Below are 23,523 nucleotides of genomic sequence, written 5' to 3'. Positions count from 1 at the left end.
TTGGATTGATTTTCAAGTTTGTAGATCGTTTCGCGTTACCGTGGAGAGACCGCTGCAGCTGAATGCTAATGTCACGTGATGGCAAAGCACCTTGGAGTTTCGTTACGCAGTGCATGGTAATTCCGGATGGGTCATTGAATTGAATCAGCAAAACGATCGTGGCACGGAACGTGTCTCAGTTGTGTTTGAGGTGGTGACAAGCGACATCTCAAGCTGTCTCTCATTGGTGCCGTCAAGGATGGCTTTTCATCACATTGCTGCGTGCATTATTTGTGCCAGTCTGGCACAAACATTAACCACTGCGCCTGAAGTTGGTTGATTGAAAAGCAGTAAATGAACCAAATTGGTATATATAGTTTCTTTAAACTAATAATGTTCAACTATCAGCTTGCCGCAGTATTTGCTCACTGCCGTCGACAGAGAGGACCACATCTAGGAGCCAGCAGGAACCACGGCCGAGCAGGAAGGCAGCCGCACAGTGTGAGCTTGCGCGCCAGCAAATCAGAATCTGTCTTATAATACTTCAGGAGGAGGAATCCGATGAGCTATAACGCTCTTTTCCACAGGGGCACAGGGTAAGAACGTTACGACAATACAAACAAAAACATGGTAGGAGTTCAAAGTACAAAAATGGTAAACAAATCACCCAAACAGATACAAATAAAACTAATCCATCCCCATCATACCAGACAACGCCCACCGTGGCGTTAACTTCTTGTTCAAAAGCGACCTGGCCACAAATGATAGCTCAACTAAGTGGCGTATCATTCTGACAAGCTTTGCGGTCCCCAATATATATTAAGGTGCAATCTGCCGATTAGTTAATGTTTATAAACATACAATATCACTTCCATTGGCCTTCCAAATTGAATGGGTCAAATAACTGCATGGATAGGATCTCCTCCAGCAGTGAATTGGCAAAAAAGGTATGCACATAAGTGACTTTGTCAAGATGAAATACAAGATATTTAACAACGGATCTTGCAACAGGTTTCGCATTGTCTTAATAAGCTTCTATGGTGTATGTTCTATGTATTTTTATTTTATTATTTCTCTTCTACGTGACTTTACCGAAAGAACCAAGAATATTGCTTCTATGGTGTCGAAACTAAAGGCTTACGAACGGATGGCTCCGTAATAGCCACTGAAGACACAACGTTAACATTGTATTGGGCGTCTGCTTTGGGTCACACGACTAACTGTGTTCTGTGTGTAACAGTTCTCTCTCCGGTTCCACGTTTAAAAATACAGCACCGCATGAACAAGGCCACCGTGTGGTGGAGTGTTGTTTTTATTATTTTATTATTTCTGGAGTGTTGGCTACCCACACACTACAGTAAATGATAATTCTACATGGTTAGCCAGAATACATTGTTTTATGTATGTGTTGCAAAGCGGATATAGCAAAGATGCCCGGCCATTACTTAAAGGTTGCCCAACGTGACTCTGAAAATAACGCATTCACTTCTTTAAACGAAAGCGTGCTTAACACTTCAATGGGCTTCCTTGTGAGACCCTTTAAATTACTTAGAACCGAGTTCCTCAATTGGCCCTTTAAATTACTTAGAACTGAGCTACTGGATTGAGCCCTCACGTTTGCATGCAGCCTGAGCAGCAATATCACCGAGCCCCTCTGTGATCTCTGAGTGAGCAGAAGAAAATTCTTCCGCAGTTGAAGTGCTGACACTAAGTCACCGCTCGGCACGGGGGTGGGGTTCGATGATGTTGGCACACACACCAACAAAGCGCCGCTCGGCACGTGATAAGATCGGTGGCTTCGAGGCCGCGGGTTACATTTCCGCTTCGGTTCACAGGAAATGGTTCACGAGTACAGTCCCAGAGTTGCGCACGGCGTGAGCGTTGTTGTCCCACCCCTCCTCCTCCTCCATCCCTCTTCGTGAGCTATCCGGGGACCTTTGCCTTTCGTGTTTGTGAGTTGGCGTTACTCCTGCGCGCACGCGCGCCTGCCTGGACGTTAGTAACACTCCCCCAGCGTTCTTTGTGTGGGGGTCACACAGAGGTACACACACGCAACCTCGGCGTGCCAAGATAGCTGAACATTTGGGAGATTCAAGCGGCAGCAAGCATAGCTGGTGAGCCGAGGAAGCGGCTAACCAACGCCATGTAAGTATTCACTCCACGGCGAATGTTTGTGTATGGCTTTAAACATTGGCTCGCGAGGCCACCACCCCTTTTGTATTTGCCGTTTTGCTATCGCGACGTTTTTGTTGTTGTCGAGACAATATCTCCGTTTTGCCGGTGCAGAATAAGATCGTTAGCTCCGTCGCATGAAACTCCCTAAGCCGCGCAGCGGCGGTCGGCGTGTTGTTCGCTCTCCAATTGTTACGCGCCGGTTGATGGCCACGGGGCCCTCTTTGTTTGACCTCGAGCAGAGTTCGCCATTCCGGTCAGGGCGGATTTGGTGAAGATGTTGTGGGGGAAGGGTTAAGAAGGGCGCGTTAGGGGTTCAGACATCACTCGCCGCGATAATGGTTAGGTGTGTTCCAAGTGACTTGTTAAAACAAAAGCACAATCCACTAATTACGGAGCCAAACGAGCGTGTTTATTTATCTGCGAAGCGTTACATAGAATAAAACAAACGTGTCCAAGAAAGCCTCACAACGTCTCATTACGTGTTTTTGTTTAGGACGATGCTGTTGAGATGTTTGCTTTAACCTTCCCCAGTGTTTTATGAGTTTGTTTTATGACGGCTCTGTCGGGTATTGGAGGGTTATCTTAATCATTGACATCATGCCGAGACTGTGATCGAAAATGTATGCACGAAAATGAAACTTGTAATGCAAAGAGTTGGAAAACGTGTCGAGTCAGGCAGGTCCTGCTGGCCAGGACTGCGAGAAAATGGTGGTCGGAGCCAATTTTACTGCCACCAAATAAATGACTCTTCGGATTATTTCAGATGCCCTGTCATCACCAACCCAGTGGGAGACTCGTGTTTGGAAGGCTCTTAACTCTACCGTAGTTTTACGCTCCGCCAACGCCGAGGAAGATGAGGAATTGGCAAAACTACACGAAGCCTTCTTAATTTCTCTGCTCAAGCCCTCTTGTCGTGGTGGCTATGATACCTCGGCATTGGCATGTATCTCCCGAAACACACTGCCGTACACAAGAACAGGATAGTGGGCAGGCACGTTTTTTTTTAAGACGGCTAATTGGTAATATATTTTTTTGTGTATCATGAAAAAATCAACTCTATAGATGTATTTTTGTTTTGTCTTTCGCTGTGTTTTTGTGAGCACCGCGTGAGCTTGCTTTTTTATCTGCACATCGGTATCGAATGCACCGTGTACTGGTTATGTATTACAGAGACCAGCACCACAAATACTAAGATCCCCCGTATAGTCTTAACAGACTGTAGGGGCAAGTGCTGTTAGCGAGCACCTATGAAGGCCGGAACGGTACACGAGGGGGTGGGTGGCCAGCTCCACGCCCGAGCGTCTTTGTCTCCCTAGTGGCGATGTTTACACACCGCACCAGGTACTCATTTGAGGCTGAGTTGACCTAGGGGAGGCCCGGGACCGGTTCAGATAATCACACACAGACACACAGGTACACACGCACACGGTCAAAGAGTGTGCCCCGTAATGGGCAAGGGTCAATCTTCATTCTCCTTCCACGTGTCGTGCCGCACTGCTACACAAACACATGTGATGATGCTTCGTCATACCCATCGTGTCTCGACACACTCGTCAACAACATTGCCTTTCAAGAAGCAAAAAAAATCGGGAGACGTTTCTGGCAATAGCCCTTCTTCACAGCATCATGTGTGTGAAGAGGAGTCGGATACTAGTTTACGCACTGGTTTATTCTTCAACCCACAGCCACACTCGGTCCCAAAACCAACCACGAACATGCGTCTCGTAGCATCTACAGCACGCCGGGTCCGTGTGACGTCAGTGCCCTTTAACCCGTGCGTGTGATGGGTGCGTGCTATGCTGAGTGCGAATATTTCATGTCTGCGTGGTGCGAGTGCGTGAGGATGGCTCGCAGATCACTTACATGTGAATAATTACAAGTATGTATACCTTTTACAAGGCTTCAAGTCTGCGTTAACCACACATACTTGTGGCAAAACAATGCATATATTATAAACATGTCCTGATAATTATCAGAGCATGTTTGATTGCATGTTTCGCCACATGTACTCTGTATGGTTAATGCAGACTTGATGCCTTGAAAAAGGTTCCTGTTTGGTGTTTGAACTTAGTAACCTCTTTTATTCCAGAAAGGGTAAACAACCTTGATTTGAAGCTTTCGTGACCTGCAGGAATCCATACTGGTTGGTTTTTTCGGTAAAGTCACGTGGGTAAAAAAATAAAATAAACAAAAATTATAAGAATGTTTCGTGCAAATTAGTTTATTTATTTTATTTTCTGCCTACGTGACTTTACCGAAAGAACCAAAGAGTATGGTAAACAACCTATTCTTAAATTTGCATCATTTTAGATACATTCCTGGCAAAAGGGGTTCCCATAAATATACAAGAGTATGTGTATTTAGAAGTAGATATACATCAGTATTGTCATCACATTTAACTGGTCTCGTTCGCGACTCGACCAGGCTTCCCAGAGAATGCTGTTTCTCCACAACAATAGAAGCCACGATCCATCTATTGTTGGGTAAAAGTCTCTCAAAGCTGTTGCCATCCCTCGCTGTCATGCATAATCGTAGGCAATAATGGTAATATAAAAGGGAAAACATTTTTATCGATGAGGACTTCACTGAGTCTTCTTCAAACGATGTTTCCACTTTAGAGTCATGTTTTTGCCAATTCCATTATAGATTCATTTTTAGTGAATTTCGTGGTTGCCTTATGTTACTCAGTTGCCAGTCTTGAAAACCTGACTCAAACACACACCCCCTGCCTTGCTCTTAAAAAAAGGAATTCAGACAGCAAATATGTACATGCTGCTTTAAAGGTCAAACTCTGTTTGGTACAAAAAAAAACATTTGTTGCAATCCCATTGAAGGCGTTCCTCATTCTACTCTGGAGAACTTGTGAACATGAACACCACACAGCTGCAACACGTTCCTCCACCACATGGGTTATGTTCGGACAGAAGCTACCGCCGATTGAGTTGACACTGGCCTAATATTTGTGATACTGAAGTAGACATGAACCCTGCACATGCTGGGCAGGTGTACGTAACACATGGTATAATGTTACATTGTTGATGCACACTCGCAGAGCTGTCTCGACAATAAGTAATATTTAAAACAACTTTAAAAAAAACACGCTTTTATTAAATGTACTAGTAATGGCAGAACTTCAGGAAGTGGCCCCGAAGCTTGCTATAACGTAAGGGACCATGGCCAATTACAGCCAACGTCAGTTGATTGTGTACAATTTGACCCAAGCAGAAACATAACATAAAAAAAAAATATTGTTTATGATAGAAAATAGTATTGTCATCAGTATGACATAAGTATACAAAGTTTACACTATGAGACCTCCTTTACCAGTGGCAAAATATAGTAGTAGGTTTTTACCCTTTAAACTGGTACAAAACTGACACCTTTATACAAGGCATCATGTTTGCAATATCCGCAACACAAGCAGTCAAAATGCAAACAAAAAGAAACAACTCTGATAATGTTAATGATATGCACTGTCCTTGAAGTTGATTGGTCCACACCCGAGACAGCTTTCCTTAGAGCCTAGTCTCCATTGATGTTGGACCAGATGACGCCAAAAGACCAGATGACGCCTTATGGCGTCATCTGGTCCAACACCAATGGAGACTAGACTCTAAGGAAAGCTGTCTCGGGTGTGGACCAATCAACTTCAAGGACAGTGCATCATTACCATTATCAGAGTTGTTTCTTTTTGTTTGCATTTTGACTGCTTGTGTTGCTGTTATTGCAAACATGATGCCTTGTATAAAGGTGTCAGTTTTGTACCAGTTTATAGGGTAAACCCCTACTACTATACCAAGTTTGCAGTCGATACCACATTGGGAAGTGGGTTAAAATGAGTTACAAGATTTGAGGATACAACAACAACGACAACAACAACAGGCAGAGTAAATTAAAAGAAAGCGTGTGAAAAGTAGATAGATAGATAGATCGTTTAGTGTCATTGTCACCAGTACAACGAAATTTAAAATGCTCACCAGTCAGGGCATCATTCATAAATTTAAATTAAATAAAACAAGAAAATAAAAATAAAAATTAAATGAAAGATAATCAATTTATACTATATATAAAAACAGCCCAAGTATACCCACATACCCACATAAGGTTACATTTTGTCATTGCACATCTCTATTTCACAGTCAATTGAAAATACTATTACTTAATAATTAATTAGCATTATTGAGTGTGGTGATCGCTGTAGGATAAAAGCTCTGTTTGAATCTGTTTGTCCTTGTTTTGACTGATCTGAATCGTCTGCCTGATGGCAACAGCTCAAACAGTGAGTGTCCAGGTCGAGAAGAGTCCTTTATAATGTTCTGTGCTTTTTTGATGCAACGTGAACTGTGTAGTTCTTCCAGTGTGGGGAGATGGCAGCCAGCGATCTTTTGGGCTGTGTTGATGACCCTCTGGAGCGCTTTCCTCTGAGCCACTGTGCAGCTGGTGTACCATACACAGATGCAGTATGTAAGAATACTCTCGATGGAGGCTCGGTAGAAGGACACCAGCAGTTTCTGTGTGATGTTATTATTCCTGAGGATTCTCAGGAAGTAAAGTCTCTGCTGGGCCTTTTTCAGAAGCTCAGTGCTGTTGGCGCTCCAGGTCAGGCCCTCCCCAATGTGGACTCCCAGGAAGCAGAAGTCTGCCACCCTCTCCACACAGTCCCCGCTGATGATTAGTGGTGGAGTGTCCGTTTTCTTTCTCCTGTAGTCTATTATGAGCTCCTTGGTCTTTGCGGTGTTAAGGAGCAGGTTGTTGCCCCTGCAGTATGCTGTCAGCCGCTCCACCTCGTCCCTGTAGGCAGACTCATCCCCCCCAGAGATGAGCCCCACCACTGTGGTGTCATCAGCAAACTTCACAATGGTGTTGCTATGGTGGACGGCGGCACAGTCATGTGTGTAGAGGGAGTAGAGCAGGGGGCTCAGTACACAGCCCTGGGGGGAGCCGGTACTGAGGCTCAGGGCTGTGGATGTATGACGGCCCACTCTGACCCTCTGTCTGCGGCCCGAGAGGAAACTATGTATCCACATGCAGGTGGAATGTGGAATCCCCAGGTCGCCCAGTTTTTCCACCAGTTTGTGTGGGAGGATGGTGTTGAACGCAGAACTGTAATCCACGAAGAGCATCCGCACACAGCTCCCCTGCTGCTCCAGGTGTGACAGTGCAGCATGTAGTGCTGCTGTGGCCACGGCGTCCTCCGTGGATCGGTTCGCTCTGTAGGCAAACTGGTGGGGGTTACGGTTTCGGGGCAAGCTTCCTATGATGTGACTCCGGACCAGTTTTTCAAAGCACTTCATCACCACTGGCGTGAGTGCTACTGGCCGGTAGTCGTTGTAGCTGGAAATGTGGGTTTTTTTGGGCAGGGGGACTATGGTGGAGGACTTTAGGCAGGGTGGTACAGTGGACTGTTCCAGAGACAGGTTGAAAATCCTTGTGCAGACTCCAGCCAGCTCGTCAGCACAGTCCCTCAGCACACGTCCCGGGACGCCATCAGGTCCCGCAGCCTTCCTCGGGTTGACGGCCCGCAGCGTGCGCCTCACCTCATGCTCCTCTACTGTGAGGTTTAAGCTGCTGTGGACCGTGAGGTTTGGTGATGCTGTCCCTTGTGGTGTCACCTCAAAGCGGGCAAAGAAGAGGTTCAACTCCTCTGCCAGAGCGGTGTCACCATCAGCAGCTCCGCGGTTGGCCCTGTAGTTGGTGAGGTGCTGGACTCCCTGCCACACCTGCCTGCTGTCGTTACTGTCCAGGCGTTCCTCAATCCTCCTCCTGTAGTCTGCTTTGGCCTCGCGGATGCGAGGCAGTAGTTGAAGGTCGGAGACGCACAAATGTTAACCCAGTGCGGTGATGTTTGTGATACGTGAACAAGGTCGAGACACGGAGAGACGCAAGAGACACGTAGTTTAGAGGCCTATAGAGAGAGACACCGTAGCTCAGTGGGCTTCACCTGGTAAACACAATACAGACGTGTCTCGTCTAACCAGCGTTCTTTTATACGAGAATTCTCTAGAACGAGCAATTTAAATTTATAGCCAATTTGTTTGCTAAACGAGCAAAATGTTCGCTTATCGAGCGGAGATCGACCCATACATATGCTTCCCCTGACGGCAGGGGGCGCACTGCGGCCCGCCAGTTTGTTTACCAGCTGTGCTGCATGAAGCGCGTGTCAGGGGCCATCCATTGAGTACGAACGCAAAAAATCTGTCAACTTGACCCCCCCCCTACCTACGTACGTACACTTGACGCCCCCCCCCCCCCCCCGAATTCTATAGAACGGCCGATATTTTATCCACGCAGAAACGATCAAGGATTAATAATATTGACGTGTTTAAGAAAACAGATAGTCCACCGCCAGACTAACTCATTTGAAGGCCAATGTAGACAAATTATTATCGAGGCTTCACCCCCCCCCCCCCCCCGTTTCCTATGCGTACGTTGTCAGTAGACCCCCATACGCAAACTACGCATTTGGGTTAACCCCCCCTCCATGGCTTCTTATCATGGGTGGCTGGGTGGGTGCCGGGAGCGGTGGTGCAGTGGTTAGCGCTACGCTGCGCTACGAACCCGGCGACTCGGGTTCGATTCCCGCTCGCGGCCAACACCAGTGACGATTAACTGTACCGGTTCTGGGCCTCCCCTAGGACGACTCTGCCTCAAATGAGTACTTTTGTGTGGTGTGTTAAACATCGCCACTGGGGAGACAAAGGCGGCCGGGCGTGGTGCTGGCCACCCACCCCCTCGTGTGCCGTACCGGCCTTAATAGGTGCTCGCTAACAGCACTTGCCATAAGTCTGTTGAGGCTGCACAGGGGATCTTGCACTGTGGTTCTTGATGTTTGGGGTTACATTTGATGTATTACTTTATTTTAAAATCATAGCGCTGTCTATTTCTTACGTAAAAAAATTACCAAGAGCAGAACATTTTGGGCGTGACACGGAGCCCAGCTTTCAACACGGCAGTCACCGGGAAAACGACGGTCGTTTGTCGAGTTTTCGCTTGCTGACCAATTTTCGCGGAACGTATCATGCTCGTTAAGTGAGACACGCCCGTAGTTTAAATATGTTGTGTTTAGCTACAAACACACTTACTTCACAATGCTCGCCAGTGTGAGTTAGTGCAGGGCTAGGACTGCTTCAGAAATCACCACTGATACGTATCTTGGCCAGGTATCGAACTCGGGCCACTGGTAAGTGTGGATTGTGTGAAGGGTAAGGAGCGAGGCAGCAGGACTGAATCTTGCATCACTTTCCGCACCTGTCGGCCATGGCTATGAATCAAACTCGAGTCGCAGTGCGCTAACCACTGCACCCACCGCTCCTGCGTGTACATCCAGGTCAGCAAATTGAACCTGCGTGAAGCCCAGCGGTGGGGGTGGTGCCCCTCTATCGGCCGCGTCTCGCTGAGGGCGTAGTACTTCCCCGGGAAAAGGATGGAGGTCGAGGAGGGCAACGCTCATGCTAGTGAGAAGTCGGCGCTGCTGGGCAGATTGCCCAGGCACAGCTACGCGTGCATTAACAACTGCCCCACGTGCCGAGGCACTGGCCGCGTTCCCAGAGGTGAGATTCCTGCCTGTTGGATAACAGTCCAGTACTTTGGCAACTGCTCATGGTTTTTTGCACAATGTGACAAAGGATGAATGATTTTGGTACTCGTTTCTGTGTGTTGTTTGATACTCGTGGTTTTCCGGCCTGCGCTATATTTTATTCTCTTTTGATGGGTTTTGTTGTCATCAGGGTACAACAAGTATGACAAAGTGTAGCGAGTTGATGGCCTCAGCCTGGTCACCAATGATTGCACGTACGAAGAAGAAAAAAAACACTTCGGTCACATTACATTTGGTTTTGCACTTCGTTCAGAAAATTTAAACAATTTAGAATTTTTAAATATCAGTTTGACTCTAATGCAACAAATACTTCTCCCTGTGGTTGAAAGTGCTTCGTCCTTCCCGTTTGGACCAGATGCCACTTAAAGGGACATCAGAAATAGCTCTGTGATGTCCACCTCCGTGGGCCGTACTATCACAAAGGGTCGCACTGCTGCGTGAGATATCCAAATGGATTCTCCGTATCATTCCATGACTCTGATAGCACAATTCTGATCAAATTTGGGGGGGAAAAGACTGAATATTTATTTTAAAAGACCAAAGGTTCTTTTGAGCTCTCAAGCGTCGGGGCATTTTCCGTCTATCATGTGTACGAGTGAGTTGCATTAAAAGTGCATTGACAGTGCCCTATGGTGCACTACGCAATATCCCCCCTGTATGTCTCTCCCATCTCTCCCGTGTCCCCTGTGCAATGGCAGACGAGGCGAACAGGCTGGTGGCACTGATTCCACTCAATGACCATCGCTTGACGCCAAGCAAAACGTAAGAGCGCCGGACCTCCCAAGACGAAGAAGCTAACCCATAAAAATCCAAATTTGGCAATAAGTGTGATCCCTAACTCTAACAAACTAGCCAATCGTCCGCTAATGCTCACTTGCCATTACTCTAACCCTAACCCTAACCTCACGTCCAGCACATTGACTGGTGGTTGATGTTAACTACCTCGTCTGGTATAGAGGAGGTCGTGGGTTCGATCGTGACCCTTGACGCCTGCTGTATATTTGGAGTTTGCATGTTCTCCCTGTGGTCAGGTGGATTTTTATCCGGGTCCTCCGTTTTTTTTCCCCTCCACATTTATAAACGTGCGTTTCGAGTTATTTGGCTGTGATACATTTCCACGTGATAAGCCACTTCATTGGGCTATCATTTGTGGCCATGTCGCTTCTGAAAAAGAGCTATATAGCTCAGTGGGCCTTATGGTAAAATAAAAAAATAGCTTCATCGTTTAGTTTTTCATGTTTTTGTTCACTTTTCAGTCCTGCTCATCACGGCATCGCATACTTTCTCCGCCGCAACCGAGCAGCTCTCTCTCTAAGCAGTGGGGCCTCTGAATGTTTCTTCAATGCATGTACATTCTACTCTGCACGCACTCGCGCGAGTCGGGTGCATTGTTGACCAAGTCTGAATTTACTGGTAGGAACCACCTGGTTCCACTAGCCCACAGGGAATTATTGTGTCCGTCCGCCACGCAGGGAGGGGCTGGGTGGGGAGGGAGGGAGGGGCTGGGTGGGGAGGGAGGGGCTGGGTGGGGAGGGTGGGGAGGGGCTGGGTGGGGAGGGTGGGGAGGGGCTGGGTGGGGAGGGAGGGGCTGGGTGGGGGTTGGGAGGGGTGGGGCTGGGTGGGGAGGGGCTGGTCACCCCGTAGTGCCCTTATATAACTCAACGTTTAACCTATTCACGCCGGCTTGTGCCCGCCCTCACAGTCGTGCATATTTGCGGAATACACCACGCCGCCGTTGACCCTGGCCATTGACCGAGCAACCCAACGTTCCTACCAGCTCCCTCCGCAGGAATGTGTTATAAGCATTCGGAGGTGGCTCAGAGTTCAGTGCCAGGAAGCCGCCTGTGCTTAAACCAGGATCTTAAGAGGCGAGAGCGTTGGTAGCCTCAGCCTGGTCACCAATTGCTTAATTTGGCAAGAAATTTTGCTCTTGAGAATTAAAAATATAAATTTCACTGACATTAAATTTATTCTCCATTTCGGGGCAGGTGCGAGAGTGCTGCCCCCTTTCGCGTGTTTCAGAGGTCACTTGAAGGAATCTCAGAGGGATATTATATTCGCGTCTGCGGGGCCGATTGCAAAATCAGGATATAAACTGGGGGGAAACACTCAAGCAATATGCAATATTGAAATACAATCTTTTCATTTACGTTGTGCTTAAATGTCTTGGCATACATATCAAAGCACCCTACACCACGTGGCAGCTGTCCCTGTGTGGCACGAGATGACTCGCTTGTCAGCATTGGCAAACAAGTGAGCATTAAATCTGCCAATAGGGGGTGATGGTTGCAACATAGAATCTGAATTGAATAATTTGAAAGTAATTGTTTTTCAAATTTGAACACGGGTGCCCCCACGCATGCATTGGCATACTCTTTTCGAACGAAGTCACGGGATCTTTAACATCCACTGTGAAGAAGATGGCACCAATTTTACGGTGAATGCTCCCACGGTATTAACCAGGGGCAACCTGTTGGATTCGAACTGCAAAATAAACTTTTGCGACAATCTGCGAACGCGTTACCATCGATCTGGTCACGTCACGGGTTCTTTTCTGCTCGGTGGGGGGGGGGGTGTCCCGCGGCAAGTCGTGCGCGCGATGGCAGCCGTACGAGAATGTATCCCCGTGCCCTGCAGGTTGCGGTACGTCCTACTCTCCATGCTCACTTGCCTCTTGATGTCGGGGCTGGTCATCTTCTTCATGTTTCCCCGCTCGGTGCTCGTGAGCAATGGGGACATCGAGTCTGTCTATGTCTTCTTCAGCGAGAACGGCAATACCGTCATCATGAACGTAACGGTACGTTGCCCCGTCGTCTCTCGGTTACAGAGAGTGTCCTCGGCAGTGCTTTTGTTTACATAAACGTGTTTTGGATAGACGTGCAAAATATTGCACGACTGTCGGTGTAAAGACTAGTAAAGATTGGTAATCACGAAAAGGCGGAGGGTTATGGAAGACCGCATCGTACGTAGCCAACCGTGCACATCGGAGGTACTGGGGAAGGACAAACTAAACACAAAAAGCAATTCTGAACAAATTCGTTTTCCATCTAGATTGAAAAGTGCATAGCTTCAGTGACTTCCTAACAATTTGGATTTGAGAAACACTGGTCTAGAAGACACGCTACTAAGGGGGCAAGGAATGAACTTTTTCTCATCTTGTTCTGTATGTAAGCATAAATAAGAAATGTAACTTCGTATGAAAAATTACCTTTATTTACCCTGGAAAGCCTCACATTTTCCAGACTCATTTTTACTCGCTTTTTATTAACTCACTCTGTCTGTTGTTGTTGTCGTTGTTGTCGTATCCTCAAATCTTGTAACTCAATTTTAACCCACTTCCCAATGTGGTATCGACTGCAAACTTGGTATACTTATGTCATACTGATGACAATACTATATTCTATCATAAAAAATATAAAACATATTTAAAAAAAATGTTTTAGTATGTTATGTTTCGGCTTGCCTCTAATTGTCCACGCTCAACTCACGTTGGCTGTAATTGACAACGGTCCCTTACGTTATGGCAAGCTTCAGGGCCATTTCCTGGAGTCGTGGAGTTCTTCCATTACTAGTATGGTACATTTCATTAAAGCGTGGTTTTAAAAAAAGTTTCTTGAAATATTGCTTATTCAGGAGGGACTTGCATTGAGATATTTGGTGATTTGTGGTGGTGGTGGTGATGTTGATGATGAATTGGAACTTTTGTTTCCCACACAGACCAGCATCGTCATTGAGAACAGCAACTACTACCCCATCGACCTTTACAGCACGTGCATTCAAATTGAGTTTGGTCACAATGTGCTGAACAAAACCTGCTTCGACGAGGGCCTTGTGGTGAAGCCTCATAGCCAGGGTCAAGTAAGAAGCGCACGCAACATTTCCAACACTCGCTTCGAAACACTGTTTCGGGAACAAGGGCTGTGTGGTATTGTTCTAATGTAGCTTACCAAATGTATGATTTTGTTTTGTTTCTCTTAACCTCTTGGTTTCTTTTGTTTAGGTAAGACTATCCATTATTCTGTCGATATTTGGGATATAGTAAGTATATTTTGATATTTTGTTTGCACACAATACGGATGATATAATCCATCATGCATAAGAGAGCATCGCCGAGTATCTAAAGACTTCTTTTCGGGAAGGTCTTGCTACCTTTGGGATGTTTACACAATTTCATGAACGAGTGTTGTTTGGCTTCATGTGGCAGGACAGCAGAGTGTCCAGAGAAACCCCACCACGCATACTAAACCAAACCTTGTAGCTCTTTTTCAGTAGTGACCTGGCCACAACGAAACAGCTCAACGAAGTGGCTTATCCACGTGGACATTTATAGCAGCCAAATACTCTTAAATGCACGTTTCTAAATGTGGAGTGAAAAACTGGAGGACCCGGATAGAAATTCACGCGAACACGGGGGGAGAACGTGTAAACTCCAAATTTATACAGCGGGAATCAGGGTTGGGATCGGACCCACAACCTCCTGTATACTAGGCCAGGTAGTTAACATCTCACCACCACGGCGCTTAGCACGGATGGATTCAATAATCCATTGCCATACTGCCATCTCCTAGAGCAACCTCGTAGCCCTATGTACACAAAAACGCACACCTATACTGAGAGTGTGATCGTCACTATTCTTGCGTTTCAGTGAATACTGCTCCAAGCCAACAATCAAGGTCCACAACGTGTTCTTCAAACTGCAGTAAGTGGAAATGTCACCCGTTTAAAATTACTCCTCAGTGTTCGCCTTGAATATAAGTGCGTGCGCCGATTCGAGTGAGTGTTGAGGTGGGGAGCAGTGGTGTCGTGGTTAGCGCTCAGTGCTCACGGCCAACACGGGTGACGATTATCTGAACCGGTCCTAGGCCACCCCTAGGCCGACTCGGCCTCAAATGAGTACCTGGTGCGGTGTGTAAACATCGCCACTTGGAAGACAAAGGCGGTAGGGCATGGTGCTGGCCACCCACCCCCTCGTGTGCCGTGTCGGCCTTCATAGGTGCTCGTGAACAGCACTTGCCCCAACAGTCTGTTACAGGCTACACGGGGGATCTTTGGTGCATGGTAAGTGGAGGCAGTAATGTAAGGTTAGGACGCTGCACTGCGAAATCCCGCAATCCAAGTTCAGTTCCCACTCGTGACTAACGCCGGTGACGATTATCCCGGACCAGCACTGTGCCTCCTCTCAGTGTGTTCAGCCTTAAATGAGTATCTGGTGCCACATGGAAACATCACCACGAGGGAGACAAAGGTGGCCCGGGCATGTTGTTAGCCACCTAGCCCCCATCGTGTGTTGTGCCGGCCTTCATAGGTGCTCGCTCTGTTTTTTTCAAGGCTATATGGCGGATCTTTGTCTTTCTCTTTGCTTGACCCTGTGTAGCACGACGGCTGTCATGGATGTGTTGAACAACCACCAACAGAAGTCGACCGTCGACGACTTCCGCTACTTCGACTGCGGAGCGAATGTGACTCATCCCGTGCCTATCCACATGAAGTCGTGGCTGCCAAAACTCTACTAATGACCCCCCCCCCTTTCTCTCTGGCTCATTAGTACTGACCAATAATCATCGTCGACACCTAGTCACTTGAATTTGTTGGACAGATCGTTCAAGATTTCCACGTTATTTTTTCGTAAAAGTTGTAAGCAGTAGTTGTAGTTGTTTAATCCTCCAGGGGAGGGGAACGTCCGGCCCGCGGGCCGTATAAGGCCCGAGAAGTCATTTGGTGTGGCCCTGCCAAGGCAACCGCAGGCGGGACTCGAAATTCAATAAATCTAGGAGCAAACCTGGAAAAGCAGTTTCGAGTAGCAACATCATCAATACCAGCGAACATCACAGGCCTCGCCAAAGAGATGCAGTTCCAGCCATCACATTAGGGGTGAGTTAATTAAATGTTTGACCAAATATAACGGGATAATTTTTAAGTTGATAATTTTGTATGGCCCGCGAATGATGTTGTAAATATCCAAATGGCCCTTGGCAGAAAACAGGTTCCCCACCCCTGGTTTAATCTAACGTGAGAAATCTGCGATGACCATTGTTCCACCTCGGAGCCCGAACCTACATGGACTGGTATTCCCAGGCAGACTCCCATTCGTGTACGGATCAGACTGTGAAATACACCTTAGCTACCGATAGGGCACGTTTAGGTTGAGTTTGTCAACTGCTTTAGGCCCCCTGGAGGCTGCTGCAAATCCGGTAGCGCCTCTTTGCAGGCAAAAATATTGCCAACGTATTTAGGACGACAGTTGTTTACAGAGGGGTAGTGTTTTTAAGAGGACACGCAATCCAGCTGTGTCCACCCTGTGTCTCGGGTCGCACCGCGTGTTGTTCGGCGCGATGCCCGACGTTTAGTTTCACTTTTTAGGAGCTTCAGGTACAGCCTAAATAATGCATCAGGGAGAGCTACAGGATGAGGCAGAAAACTATGCAATAGGAGGATAAGCAAACTGCTGGAGGTCACTTTATAAAGTTTGCAGCATATCTGCTCTTTTTGATTCAAGACTGGCTAATTCATGCGTTGGGTGCTGCTTTTTTTATCGTGCATAATTGCGCAAGACTAAATGGTTTTCTGTTAATTGCATGTGTAATTGTATTCTTGGAGCATTATTTACCACATTTGTGTGTGAGATTATTGTGAGTTAAAGCGAATCCAGGATGTGATGTGATTTTAAGCTAGTTTTCACTGCACGTACTGCGTCAAAAAAATACGTCACTTTCTATGCACGTGTGGTCCTGGAGAGAGCATTTTCTGTTACTGTTTTTCAATAAATTTTCACTGGTGACCATTTTAAAGACGCATACCGTGTACAGTGCATGCTTCCTGCGCAAATCAAAATTGTTTACGTTTACCCGAACGTTTCGGGTCATGTTGTTCTCATCGGGTTCCTCCGTCACTGACACTCGCCAGCACTCGCATCTTGCCCGACCCAAATATCTCACCGTTCCGTGGCGTCAACAAGAAACCTCCTGATTTGAAGCTTTCGTGACTGCAGGAATCCGTCTTCTTTGGTTATTTCGGAAAAAGTCACGTAGGTAGAAAATAAATAAATATTTCGGTAAAGTCACGTAGGTATAAAATACAATTGTATTTATACCTACGTCACTTTTCTGAAATATCCAAAGAGTAATGAAACCTCCGACTCCTGACCGCACAGAACTGGCCCCAGACGTTTCCCAGTTCCGACCCGCTTCCCCCCCATCTCCCATCAGCTGCGTGACCGCAGCAGCGTCGTGAGTCCTTGCCATCCAACGGGATCCTGCTCGCGGACACATTCTCCGCTATATATATCCCCGTAGTCCCCGGGCAGCAGAGGTGGTGGGGTGGGGGTCTGCAGCCAACCTTGCCGTGTCCACAGCGCGGGCCACACACTCGACCGAGACGCTCGTGCCCCGCGTGTCCTTCATTGCTGTGTCCACCTCTTCGAAGCAGCGAACTCGTCTTTTGTCGTCCACGTGTCCCATCGCCATGGCCACCATGGACAAGAAGCTCCTGGAGAATATTTCCGCGTCGGGACGCTCCATCGGAGTCCTGACCAGCGGTGGAGATGCGCAGGGTGAGAGCGGGGTTCAGAAGCGCCCGTGTGTCGCGTTTGTGCCAGGGCTGGGTGGACTACCGCAGCGGGCTAAGATGCTTATAAATAACAGGAGAAATGGGGTTGAGATATTGAAACGGTGCTCTAACGCAGGTTGATGCGGAAATAATGACAATGTTTATCACTTTTATTTTGGATATTAATATTTTGCTTATTTAATTAACAAAAATTTGTTTGGTTAACTACCCTAACTCTAAAATCTTAATGCCCCCCTTCCTTTAAAAACATGTATAGCTGCGTTTTAAAAAAACTTTTTCTGTTCCGGTAATAGGATTTATTTTTATTACTAGTAAAGTATTTATGAAGAGAAGTTAATGCGTTTTGTCACCAGGGAGATGGGGAGCTGGGTGGTCCGCACATCTGTTTGCATTGGCTGAGTGGTCCCTTGGACCAAACAATTTGAGAAGCGCTGATTCGAGAGGAAGCTGTGGCAGAGGGAACGTGAATCTCCAATGTGAATTTACTGAGATGATCGCTGCATGGAGGTTTGTGCGCGCGCCCGTTTGCGTCCATCAGGTATGAACGCGGCTGTGCGCGCCGTGGTGCGGATGGGCATCTACGTGGGAGCCAAGGTGTACTTCATATACGAGGTGAGCGGGTGAGCATTCCTGGCCACAAAGGTGAGCACCAAAGATGCAGACAGGCAGCATCAGCAGTAGCAGCTAATTGGCACAAGAACCCGCGTCGCGAAAGCAATTGACTCGGTCAATGTCACAGTAAAAAAAACTTTAAAAAGTTAACAGAACAAGACTTTACACAAACGGAATTGGCCAAAGATCCCAACACAAGAACGCTTCCTGAAAAATAGTCATCAGATTCAGTGACGCTTCTCCTGGGTTAAATACAGTGAGGGAAAAAAGTATTTGATCCCTTGCTGATTTTGTACGTTTGTCCACTGACAAAGAAATCATCAGTCTATAATTTTAATGGTAAGTTTATTTGAACAGTGAGAGACAGAATAACAACAAAGAAATCCAGAAAACCGCATGTCAAAAATGTTATAAATTGATTGGCATTTTAATGAGGGAAATAAGTATTTAACCCCTCTGCAAAACATGACTTAGTACTTGGTGGCAAAACCCTTGTTGGCAATCACAGAGGTCAGACGTTTCTTGTAGTTGGCCACCAGGTTTGCACACATCTCAGGAGGGATTTTGTCCCACTCCTCTTTGCAGATCTTCTCCAAGCCATTAAGGTTTCGAGGCTGACGTTTGGCAACTCGAACCTTCGGCTCCCTCCACAGATTTTCTATGGGATTAAGGTATGGAGACTGGCTAGGCCACTCCAGGACCTTAATATGCTTCTTCTTGAGCCACTCCTTTGTTGCCTTGGCCGTGTGTTTTGGGTCATTGTCATGCTGGAATACCCATCCACGACCCATTTTCAATGCCCTGGCTGAGAGAAGGAGGTTCTCACCCAAGATTTGACGGTACATGGCCCCGTCCATCGTCCCTTTGATGTGGTGAAGTTGTCCTGTCACCTTAGCAGAAAAACACCCCAAAGCATAATGTTTCCACCTCCATGTTTGACGGTGGGGATGGTGTTCTTGGGGTCATAGGCAGCATTCCTCCTCCTCCAAACACGGCGAGTTGAGTTGATGCCAAAGAGCTCCATTTTGGTCTCATCTGACCACAACACTTTCATCCAGTTGTCCTCTGGATCATTCAGATGTTCATTGGCAAACTTCAGACGGACATGTATATGTGCTTTCTTGAGCAGGGGGACCTTGCGGGCGCTGCAGGATTTCAGTCCTTCACGACGTAGTGTGTTACCAACTGTTTTCTTGGTTATTATGGTCCCAGCTGCCTTGAGATCATTGACAAGATCCTCCTGTGTAGTTCTGGGCTGATTTCTCACCATTCTCATGATAATTGCAACTCCACGAGGTGAGATCTTGCATGGAGCCCCAAGCCGAGGGAGATTGACACTACTTTTGTGTTTCTTCCATTTGCGAATAATCGCACCAACTGTTGTCACCTTCTCACCAAGCTGCTTGGCGATGGTCTTGTAGCTCATTCCAGCCTTGTGTAGGTCTACAATCTTGTCCCTGACATCCTTGGAGAGCTCTTTGGTCTTGGCCATGGTGGAGAGTTTGGAATCTGATTGATTGCTTCTGTGAACAGGTGTCTTTTATACAGGTAACAAGCTGACATTAGGAGCACTCCCTTTAAGAGTGTGCTCCTAATCTCAGCTCTTTTATACAGGTAACAAGCTGAGATTAGGAGCACTCCCTTTAAGAGTGTGCTCCTAATCTCAGCTCGTTACCTGTATAAAAGACACCTGGGAGCCAGAAATCTTTCTGTTTGAGAGGGGGTCAAATACTTATTTCCCTCTCACTGTTCAAATAAACCTACCATTAAAATTATAGACTGATCATTTTTTTTGTCAGTGGGCAAACGTACAAAATTATCAGGGGATCAAATACTTTTTTCCTTCACTGTACATGCTTGTGAAGAGAATACGGGACTTTAAAATCAGGACGAGTCTGCACCATCGATACATCTGTATTCTGAACATTATTTATTTTCCTTTTAAACATGAAAAAAAAGCAGTCGGTTTTTTGTTTAACCACAATCAGAAATGTCACAATATAATTATCATGCAGCCGTCACGGTGTGCCTGTATTGAAGTCGACAAGGCCTGTAATCGGCAGCGCGAGTCGCCGCTCCGAACGGATACCGTGTTGCTGATTGAAACGTGCTTTTGAAGAGCACCGCATCTCTGCAAATTAAAACCACCTCGGAGGTTGGAGACAGGCTAGTTTATGCGGGCAGTGCGCCGCGCCTGCAATTGCGCATCTCCGGGAGGGGGGGGGGTCTCTACGGGGGGGGGGTCTCTCCGGGGGGGGCCTCTCTTGGGGGGGTCTCTCTGGGGGGGGGGTCTCTACGGGGGGGGGCCTCTCTTGGGGGGGGTCTCTCCGGGGGGGGGGGGGGTCCCAGGCGCGATCCAGAGGACGTTGCGGCCCCGTGACTCCACTGTCGGTGTCACGTTCACCGGGACTTTGTTGCAGTGACAGCTTGAGAAGGGGGGGGGGGGAATGGGGGGGCTTTCGTTTTTGTTTGTTTTATTTATACCTCCCCCCGGTGGAGATTAAACTGCTCGCCGCGTGCAATACAATAACTTTGTACAATAACTCAATACAATAACTCTGTACAATAACTCAATACAATAACTCTGTACATTAACTCTGTATAATAACTCAATACAATAACTCTGTACAATAATTCAATACAATAACTCTGTACAATAACTCAATACAATAACTCTGTACATTAACTCTGTATAATAACTCAATACAATAACTCTGTACAATAACTCAATACAATAACTCTGTACAATAATTCAATACAATAACTCTGTACAATAACTCAATACAACAACTCTGTACAATAATTCAATACAATAACTCTGTACAATAACTCAATACAATAACTCTGTACATTAACTCTGTATAATAACTCAATACAATAACTCTGTATAATAACTCAATACAATAACTCTGTACAATAACTAAATACAATAACTCAATACAATAACTCTGTACAATAGCAGTTGAGTGGGTAGATTTTTTTTTTCTCCAAAGAACCCCGGATTTTTACCTTTGCCAACGTGTGACGGTGAATCACATTCAACAACAAACTCATTTTCATGACAACTCAACCAGACACTTTGCGCCAACAGCTACCTCCACACCACTGCAGTGGAGCACGGCTCATTACATTTTCAAAATTCGCCGGTTCTTATTAAAGTCGTCCTACGAGCAGTAACGGACTTGTTCGTAGTTTTTAACACACAACGTGCACCTCCGATTAGCACGGTTGGCTACGTGCGGTGCGAAAGAAGTTCAACAAACGTGCATGCAACGTCGCATATCCGACTCACTGGGGACTGATGTGTCGGCTGATCTGTGAATATCACCGTGCAAAACCGGGGCCATATAATAGGGCCCACGTATAAACAAACAAAAATGACCATTTTTAAGTTTAGTTTCAGACTCTGCCTTCTCGACAGACCTGTTTTCCACCTGAAGACGGCTGCTTGCGTTGTGGCCGAAACGTCGTGAGAATTATTTTATTATGTTTTATTTTTATTATTTTATTATTTCCCTTCTACGTGACTTTACCGAAAGAACCAAGAAGAGAAAAATGACCATGTTATTTTCATATTTGTATGATAAACACATTTTTGTTTACCAAGATATCTTCTTCAATAAATCTATTTATATAGTAAGGATAGTCGCAGCGTTTCAAATTCAATCGGCTAATCTGCGCCACACGGCGAACGAGGGCCCAGACTAAATGATGAACGGCGTCAGCGGTAGCGACGTCTGTCCAAGCGGCTAGACGATCTTCTTGGTTCTTTCGGTATAGTCACGTAGAAGGAAATAATAAAATAATAAAAATAAAACAGAATAAAATAATTCTCACGTTTCGGCCACAACGCAAGTAGGAAGGCTACTTGCGTTGTGGCCGAAACGTGAGAATTATTTTATTATGTTTTATTTTTATTGTTTTATTATTTCCTTCTACGTGACTATACCGAAAGAACCAAGAAGATGAATCCCTGCAGTCACGAAATCTTTAATTGGCTAGACGATGTTGAGATCCCAGCGGAGTGACAGCGGCGGTAGCAGAAACGTGGAGCAGCAGCAGCAGCAACAACTCTTGCAAAAGTTTATCACCGAAGGCCGACAAAACAGAAGCGCCCCGGGCCTACGATAACCTTAATCCTGCCCTGCGTGCAACACTCAGTTATGACCGGACATAGGTGCAGTGCAAACTGCTTAGACATCGGTGAAGTGCTTGCACTGTGATTTAGAAGCCAATATACGCGGGGTTAGTTCGGCACACGCCAGAGTTGAGCCACGCAGAAATACTTAACTGGGTGTTTGTTGGGCAGTTAATTTGACGAGGTGGATAATACGTGTCGGTCAGATATACGACGTTTTACTATAAATACACACACATATCGAGAGTATATTTTTTTAATGTTGAGTGCCCACTTTTAAAAAGAAAAACGACGAAAGGGCCTTGTATAGTCGGTTGGCCACCCACTGCTTTCGGAAACTCGATCTGAACTTAAAGGTCACTCGGGAAAGTCGAGCTGCTGCAGACTGTGTCTGGGTGCGGGCAGATCGTGTTCAATCTTTATATAGCGTGCGGGAGGAGGGGGAGGAGGGCCTTCGCATGGCCGTTTTGCCTCCAGCCACCACCCCCTGGCACCGTCAACTCTGGCAAGAGACGAGTGACACAAACGCAGGGTGCTGCCCGGCTGTTAGAGTAACACATTTAGTCAGCGGACAATCGTCACCCCCACCCGCTCGCACCCCACAAGTAGATTATTTTTGTTACACAACCCAAAAACGTTGATTATGAACAACACATCAGCCACAAGGTCCCCCGAGAGCGCACAAACCTCGTACACAAGCGAAACTCTGGAACCGGTCTAGTCAGCAGTCAGGCACACTTGAACCAATTTGGTGCCAGACGATATAGTCAATTAAGAACCCTCTCGTTAAAATATGGGTTCCTAGTTTGACACAAAAACCATACGGCGCTCTCTCAAGGAATCTATTACTATATCATTACTATAACGATTATAATAGATTATAATCGGTATAGTAATAATTGGTTCGATCGATGGATTAATCAGATAACGCGAACATTTTTAGATATAAAAAAAGGTATCGCCTCTGTTCCCATGTGTGACGCTGGACGGGAGGTGGTATAGGTGGAGGTATGGTGATGTATTTCAGCATCATTAGCCACGTGACGATGGGCGTGGCTTGGCGGGAGAGGGTTTCCCTCCTTCGGGAAGCGCGGTGTAAGGGGGGGGGGCATTATGGGGCCCGATTAATTCACAAGAAAAAGTAGTTTATGCATTTGAATCAATTCATTCACTTAATTGACTTATCGTAACAAGGCTCTCTCTCAGTGTCAAGCCTTCTCACAAACCAGTCGGTGCTGAGCTGATGTAACGCTCACATTGGAAATAGTAAATAGGTTCGATTCCTGGACCAGTCAACGCAATCGCTATTCTAGAAATAATCTGTCCCGAGAGTTTGATAACTACACTTAGGGGCCATCCATAAATGACGTCACGCACCTAGGGGGGGGGGGGGGTCAGACATTTGTGACGATGTGTGACGAGGGGGGGGGTTGAGAAATGTGGCATCACATCAATG

General features: G+C 46.5%; 2 protein-coding genes across 2 annotated transcripts in view; both read left to right on the top strand.

Moving 5' to 3' along the window:
• The first annotated feature begins 1,763 nt into the window (after nucleotides 1-1,763).
• LOC144934435 (transmembrane protein 106B-like) lies at nucleotides 1,764-16,543 on the top strand. The gene is made up of 8 exons (XM_078860185.1): nucleotides 1,764-2,124; nucleotides 9,482-9,704; nucleotides 10,450-10,513; nucleotides 12,389-12,548; nucleotides 13,469-13,609; nucleotides 13,752-13,789; nucleotides 14,397-14,450; nucleotides 15,126-16,543. Exons 2-8 carry the CDS (start codon nucleotides 9,578-9,580, stop codon nucleotides 15,262-15,264), a joined length of 723 nt encoding a protein of 240 aa, XP_078716311.1. The 5' UTR covers nucleotides 1,764-2,124; nucleotides 9,482-9,577; the 3' UTR covers nucleotides 15,265-16,543.
• A 152-nt stretch (nucleotides 16,544-16,695) lies between these two features.
• Nucleotides 16,696-23,523, top strand: part of LOC144934434 (ATP-dependent 6-phosphofructokinase, muscle type-like) — a 37,530-nt gene continuing 30,702 nt past the window's right edge. The window contains exons 1-2 of the mRNA XM_078860184.1: nucleotides 16,696-17,300; nucleotides 17,856-17,929. Coding sequence (XP_078716310.1) covers nucleotides 17,213-17,300; nucleotides 17,856-17,929 — 162 coding nt within the window. The 5' untranslated portion in view covers nucleotides 16,696-17,212. The remainder of the gene's footprint in view (nucleotides 17,301-17,855; nucleotides 17,930-23,523) is intronic.

The sequence above is a fragment of the Lampetra fluviatilis genome, chromosome 10 (genome assembly GCF_964198595.1).
Source record: "Lampetra fluviatilis chromosome 10, kcLamFluv1.1, whole genome shotgun sequence".
NCBI classification, from domain to species: Eukaryota; Metazoa; Chordata; class Hyperoartia; order Petromyzontiformes; family Petromyzontidae; genus Lampetra; species Lampetra fluviatilis.
This window is presented reverse-complemented; position numbering and strand designations above follow the sequence as displayed.